At 43.9% G+C, this 7,247-nt stretch overlaps 1 protein-coding gene across 9 annotated transcripts; it reads left to right on the top strand.

Moving 5' to 3' along the window:
- Nucleotides 1-3,927: 3,927 nt before the first annotated feature.
- On the top strand, nt 3,928-6,894 carry LOC119436925 (acanthoscurrin-1). 9 transcript variants are annotated; one of them, XM_049660117.1, is made up of 4 exons: nt 3,928-4,069; nt 5,294-5,561; nt 5,742-6,219; nt 6,702-6,894. In XM_049660117.1, exons 1-3 carry the CDS (start codon nt 4,058-4,060, stop codon nt 6,188-6,190), a joined length of 729 nt encoding a protein of 242 aa, XP_049516074.1. In that variant the 5' UTR covers nt 3,928-4,057; the 3' UTR covers nt 6,191-6,219; nt 6,702-6,894. The 9 variants fall into 9 exon arrangements, with proteins under 9 accessions (XP_049516074.1, XP_049516072.1, XP_049516070.1 ...); XM_049660115.1 differs by having other exon boundaries at nt 5,724-6,219; XM_049660113.1 differs by having other exon boundaries at nt 5,706-6,219.
- The last annotated feature ends 353 nt before the right edge of the window (nt 6,895-7,247 follow it).

The raw sequence follows: 7,247 nt of genomic DNA, 5'->3' as shown, positions 1-7,247 counted from the left end.
TTTATGACTGCGCGCTATACAGTCGTCCACCACATGTGAGTCCAGGGCACTCTTGATAGTTTGACGTTCGAGTGGCCTATCAGATAAATTGTAGTTCTCACGGGCGTTTCCTATCTTCTATATTTTTTGTGTCTTGGCTATATCTTGGAGGGTTTACGGTAGCGCGAATAAAGTACAGGACAAAATAAGACACAGAGGGACACGCACGGCGCCGTGTGTGTCCCTGTGTGTCTTATTTTGTCCTGTACTTTATTCGCGCTACCGTTAACGTTACCTCGCAGATGCGTTACCAACAAGCCCACATTGCCACCCTTGTTTGCTTTATCTCTCGGCTATTCCTTCCGTCATTATCTTCCATTTACCCTTCCCTCAATGCAGGGTAGTAAACCATAAGCTCTTCAGGTTAACCTCGCTGCCTTTACCACCCCATTTCTCTATCTCTCTCTCTCTCTACGACTTCGCAAAATAAGGCTTCACCAATAGTGAACCCCATTATTTCAACATTAAATAGGCAATTAATCTATCATGCGGGCAATTGAAAACTGGTTCTTTGGTTGCAAAAAAAAAAAACAAAAGAAAAAAGAATAAAAAACAAGAAATAAAAGAAAGAATGAAATTATGAAAGAACTAAGTTCTACGGGTTACATTTAGGTCCTGAATAATACCGAAGACTTTCGGGAAGTCTACGCGTTCAGTCGAAAATTTAAACAATTTCGAAATAGAATGCAAATATTATTTCAGAATCTGTACATCCGGCTCCCGTAATAGAGCAGGAAGTGTCAAGTAACATCTCAATGTTGCTCAGAAATAACAATGCCACATATTTCATTGTAGAAACGTGTCTTTGCCTGGCATGTTGAGAAGAGAGATATTCCTGCGATATACGAACATCAATTCCCACATCGAAAGACGACATGGAGGCGTGCTGATATCAAAAAGAGAAAATAAAGAAAGCAAGTGATTTGCGGGAGCTGATCACACATGCCGCTTTCGAGAATTCGTAATGACAGCATGAAGCGCAGGTACGCGTTGCAACATGACTTGGCACCACGCCCGGTTACAAAGCTTGCCGGCGGCAATGGAAATTAATCTCTAGCAAGGTCGCAGAGTCGAGGTGGCGTTGCTTTGTTATTAGACTGCCGCGCAAATGCGTTTTTCGTCTTGCTCTTGCTCGATTGCGCTTCACTGACGTCGGACTCATACGATGAAAAAGCAATGACAGGAATTGTGTGTGACTCACTGCCTCGAAAAGGAGCTGCAATAGGAAGTTCGACGTCAAAGTATTGTAGGCTAGAAATCTTCGTAACTCTAACAGCGAAGAAAAAAAAATACGGTACATTAATTAACCAAACATAATTTGCTGAGTTTTATGAATTTGATTCAATATTACGATCGGAATTAATTTAACGAAGGGATAGTTATACTCCGAAGGCATTGAGTATTTACACAACAAAAAGAACTTACAGAGCAGTAGGGCTATGTGATTCATCGATTAATCTTACAATTAATTAATTAATGTTTTAATTGCGATAACTTTTTGATCGCGACGAATCGGCTGAAGCATACGTGATCAAAGTCAGGCAAACGTCCTTTTTTTCTTTATTGCAGTTTGACATTTACTGAGTATACGTGATTTTCATTGTCTTGAGGTGAAATGTGTCGACATGAGACACGTGATATGATATGTCCACTTACGTAATGCGTCGGTCACGTACTGATGTAAAGTGCACGTCGTGGATCAGGAAAGTTGTATATTATAGTCATGAAAACGTGCTTTGAATAAATGCCACATTGTAAGTGCAGTACATGTCGACATTAGATCAAGGTACAACGGGAAAACGGCGCGATTCGCACGACACTACAAATTTCACTGCGAAGATAGTGATCACGCCAAAAGAACACAAATTCTTCAGTACAGAAATTGGAATACAAGGAACCATGAAGCAGAATATTTTAACCATCTTTACCGAAGTCCTTGAAGTAACAATTAATTATTCGTATCCAACGTCCAGGAACTCCAGTTGGTGAAACTGTTGAAGAAAGGATTTACTTTTCTTATTATATATCGATTATTTCATGGGTGTTTTTTTCAGTCAAGATATATCACATTCTTTTTTTTTGTTAGGGGATGTTGTCGCCGCTTAAATCTTCACGTACGCAAAACGTACCCTGTTATAGTTTGCACGAATTCTTACCATGTACAACTAACCACACGTTGAGGAAATGGAAGTTTTACTACATCCAGAAAGTGAGAAATGTATACTGAGAACAATACAGCTCTTTGTGATTTATTTAATCATTAAATTAGGCATAACAGCTACAATAGGAAGCAAAGTTCAAATTTTAATAAGGCCACATTGCCAGTAACACTAACATAACACTTCGATGAGGCAAGTTTTCAACAGTTTAGAGAAAGTTCGCAGAAAGAAGCATGACGTCTTTCCTTATGTTCACTCTCAGTTATTACGAACGCCTTTCGGCGTCCTGAAATAGGTTTGTTCGTATTGTTCATATCGGACTAAGATACATGGCATTTCGAAATGAAATGCCACTTGACGTGCGTAACATCTGTTCACACAGACATGTGCGAAAGACAGAATAAAAGTTGAAAAGTAAATGCGAAATAGCTGTTTACAAAACTCACAGTTGACGTACGAATGGCACGAAGGCTGTTCATGCATTCAAGAAAGGCTACATCAATTCAACGTGGCTGTTGTAAAAAGCTGCATCACACGGTGATTCAATGCAACCTATCGGAGTTCCCATACTCAATGAAAGAAAAAGCTTTTCCGCGTTATTACGATACATGGCTGTGCCCATTTACTCGAGATGGTGAGCGTACGTATCATTGCTTAATTCATGGCAAAAGTGAAAAGCGAGAAATAAACTGGGGCAAAAAAAAAACTTCATACGTTGAGCTACATTTGAGAAACGAACGGTATCTATATAGATGCCTGTCACACGTACGACGACTGGGATCATTCTCCCACCCACTTGACGACCCGGGAATGTACTCTGCAGCAATTATTTTCAGTATTAATTATTATTTCTCCTATTCCTCGACTTGCACGAAGCCGCGTCCTTTGGTTTGGTCACTCGTGGCGACGGATGATAAGAAGAAAAAAAATACAAGGAAAAGAATTCGTACAACATCCGGTCCCTGGGCCAAGTAATGTCAAGAATCCGAAATTGTGGAAACCCGCAAAGTGTCCTTAATAATCATATCGTTCTAAATGCCCCTATTGCGTCCGCAATCCCGACGTGAACCTATAATATCAAAAACTGTCGGAGGAAACTTTGAAAACGACTTGCATCACACTGGATATTTGTTAGTACAGTAAATCATCGGAGCATCGGTTTTGCCGACTTAGCGAAGGTCATAAATTAGTTTCATGATCAGCTCTAATAATCAGCTCATGGCCAGCTTTCTGATAGAACTTGAAGAGCATGGTTGCCGTAATCCGACCTCACATGAACGTATGCCGGACGGACTTGAGTCGATCGATAGCGGGGTCTTCCTGTTCCGGTGCTTCCCTAAGGCCGGTGCAGGAAGCCGCGAGCGCACTTATCGCTGTCGACCACGGCCAGACATCGTTGTCTGTAGGTGCCACACGGTGTCGGCTGTCCTACCGGTCGTACTGAGCAGGCACCGAAGGGCTTCTTACGTCCGCTTCCCTCCGCCATCTTTTCTTTTCTTTATTTTCACATGTCTTTTCTGCCACGGTCGAGACGGTTCCGTCCGCTAGAACGCGCCTTCGGCGTGGCGAAATCTGGGAGGCCCACCATTGCGTGCGCCTCCGTGGACTACCTGTGCATAGCGCGCTGGTCTGATATCTACAATGGTGGAAAGAGTGGTTTCAGCCCTGTACGTACGTTATGAAGAAGAAAAAAATGAGAGAGGCTCACCTAGGAAGGCGAAGGGTACATGTGGGCCTAAATCTACCCGGCACGCCTTCTACCTCATTGTGCGACAAGGAAGGCGAATGCATATAAAACAAGGGCCGCATCTGCCCTCTAGTCACCAGTCGTCACCAGTCCTCCCAGAGCCATCACCGCCATGAAGCCACTGGTGAGTGCAAAGCCTTTTGCATGCATTATCTTGCGCGAAGAGCATTGTTACTTTCAGAAATTAATTGTTGCTTCCTAGGTAAATATGACACAGTACAAGCTTTATTACATGTTCAGCTTTCAAAGTTGCTGCTAGTGACGTTTCTCCGCACCTGGCTTCTAGCAACTGTGCCAGAAGCCATGTTTGGCAGAAACAAGCTATAGCTGCAAAACAGGTACTTGAAATTTTAGAGCAATCTACATTTATCACAGCTGTACGTTATCTATGGTTCGAAAGAAGCAAATACCTCAGGTTTAATGACCTTAGAATCGAAGCACCCGTGCAAGAGAGTAAAACGTTCAAGAAGCAAGAAGGGAGTGCTTGTCTTGAAACAGTCCTTAAAAATATTGTGAAATGTTTTTGATCGCACAATAACATGATTATCACGATAAAAAAGCTGCAGCTTCGTATACTATTGCTCTTTCAATTATTTCTACACCACTGTATTCCATATTTAACAATATTTGCCTATCACCACGGATGACTAGTGCGACTACTATATTGGTTCGCATGTTTAGAATCACAGCAGTTTTTTTGAAACTGGACGCACGCTTGGACCGTTCTGGTTTAAAATATTTCCCATGTAAAAAAAAAATACAATCTCACAAACGCCTGCTTCCCTGTAAAAGTTAAAAGGCACTTCTTAAAAAAAATACCTACTGGTATTTTTGCTAATATATTCCGATGAAAAAATAGGACACAGTAGTCTACCACTGTTGTTCACAAAAATGCTTTAAAGAACGAAATATTAGAAAAACAAAAGTTTCTAATAAGTTTGTCCATAAATGTTCATCATTAGAGTGACTGCAATGATTGAATAATAACCTGTCATCATACCGAGAAGTGGTAATTTGCTTTAAGTGCCCGCTCGTGTGGTTAAAAGCTCTGGTCATAGTGGACAGAAATTCGCTTCGCATTATTGAATACCATTTGCAAATATTCATGATTACGTAAAAATAACATAACGTTATTCAAAAGGTACTGGAAACCAAGCCGGCCATCACTAATGGTCTTTCTTTTATCAGGTGCATTCATGGCTAAAAACATTGAAGTCCGAAAGGGCCACTACTTATCGCAAATTTCTGTGCTTTTCATGGCCACCTCTCTAAGTGATCGTTCCAGTTGAATTCACGTAGACGAAAAAGAGTTCTAAAGCGTATGTGAACTGTTTAAACCGCTCCGCAGTGCGTTGTCGTCCTGCTGGCGCTGTGCGCCATCGCCGCTGCCAAGAAGAAGGAGAAGGTCGAGGGCCGTGGGGCTCTACTCGGAGCTGGAGCGGGTGGCTGCTGCCCCTGCACCGGTGGCCTTGGAGTCGGTGGCGTCGGCCTAGGCAGCGGTCTCGGCAGCGGCCTCGGTGGAGGCAGCAGCTACAACAGCGGTAGCTACAGCTCGGGCTACGGCTCTGGTGTTGGCGCGGGTGCCGGACTTGCATCAGGCGCCGGACTTGCCTCAGGTGCTGGACTTGCCTCGGGTGCCGGACTTGCCTCAGGTGCTGGACTTTCCTCGGGTGCTGCACTTGCTTCTGGTGCTGGTCATGCTTCGGGTGCCGGACTTGCCTCAGGTTCTGGACTCGCCTCGGGTGCCGGACTTGCCTCAGGCGCCGGACTTGCCTCAGGCGCCGGACTTGCCTCAGGCGCCGGACTTGCCTCAGGCGCCGGACTCGGTGCTGGGGCTGCTGGTGCTGGCCTCGGAGTTGGAGGAGCTGGTGTTGGAGCTGGCGTCCCTCTGGCCAGCCCCGGAGTAGGCCTTGGTGTTGGCGGAGTTGGTCTTGGAGGTGGCCTTGGAGGTGGCTTCGGATCATCCTCGGGCTACTCTGGCTTCAAGCAGGGCTCTGGATTCAACAACCAGGCAGGAGCGAATAAGGCCGGTCAGGGAAGCTTTGCCTACAACGTCGGCGGCTCGGATAGCAACAAGTACGGCCACAGTTCCAGTTACGGAGACTCCAAGAGCTTCGGAAAGAGCGCAAGCGAGGGCTTCAACCGCGCCGCGGGTCAGGGAAGCCACGGTAGCTCGTTCAACAAGGCCGCCGGGGGATCTGGAGCCCAGAGTTCCAGCTCTGGCAGCAAGGTTGTCTCTGGTTAAGCACTACAAGCGACGCCTGTGATTCTTGTGTAAGTAATCCTCTGTTTTATATGCTTTGCTACTTTCAGCCGTTATTGATGTGACTACAGATAGGATGCCAACGGTATGTCATTCTGGTCAGCACAATCAAGAAAAGTTTTCTTGGCAAAAAAATTGTAGGCCATGACTTCGTTTCCTGTGGGGGAGAAGAAACAACGAAACAGTAGCACTAACATTTTGGGACATGCAGGTTGCAGTTATGAAGAGTAATTGGGAATTTATACGTTGAAAAGAAATACTTTAGGTTCAGCGTTAAATAGTGTTGCCAGCATTTTTGTTTAAGAATTACTGTCCTATGCTGGCGCGTTAGTACTTTAAAATCATTCTTATTAGTTCTTAAAGAACTACACATGTTTTAATGAAACATGGGTAGTAACTTGTACAGTTAATTCACTTTTCGTTGCCATCTTCAGCGAAATCTTGAAATGCATGATGATTCCACCGACTTAAGAATGATCCTTGATCTTTGCAGGCCCCTCCTTAACACTCAGATGGTTGCTGAACGGCTGGACAACAACGGCTTGAAGATTTAAAGTTTATAGATGCAGGAGAAGTGATAGGGTGTACCGCATAGTGATACCTTTTTTTATGTAAAGAAGTTTGTTTGTTCATCCAATGAAATGCTGCCCTGCATCAATAAAGAGCCATATGTTACTATAAAAGAAGGAGCCTTGCTTGTGTGTTTTTGGACTAGACCTGCGTGCGCCACTGCATTTGAACGATATTCTTACGGCGGGAACTCGAGCAGAATACCGCCTAAGAATCAGGTGTGAGCTTCAACACTAGCGTTTCTTTTTTTTATTCACTGTAAAAATATTTTTACACCATGAGTATGGAATCATAGAGTATGGAAAAGTATTTCTCAATTCTACGCCACGTTCTATGCACTTTAGCAGTGGCACCTTGGGCGTTTCGGTGAGTAGGCACTGATGACCTCTGCTAAAAATTATGGTGCAACAAGAAAAAAAAAAGCTTTAAACAAACTGCAACAATGCCGCGTATTATATAAAGATGGAAT

Source organism: Dermacentor silvarum, chromosome 1 (genome assembly GCF_013339745.2).
Source record: "Dermacentor silvarum isolate Dsil-2018 chromosome 1, BIME_Dsil_1.4, whole genome shotgun sequence".
NCBI lineage: Eukaryota > Metazoa > Arthropoda > Arachnida > Ixodida > Ixodidae > Dermacentor > Dermacentor silvarum.
Note: the sequence above shows the minus strand (reverse complement) of the source record. Positions and strands in the feature narration are given on the sequence as shown.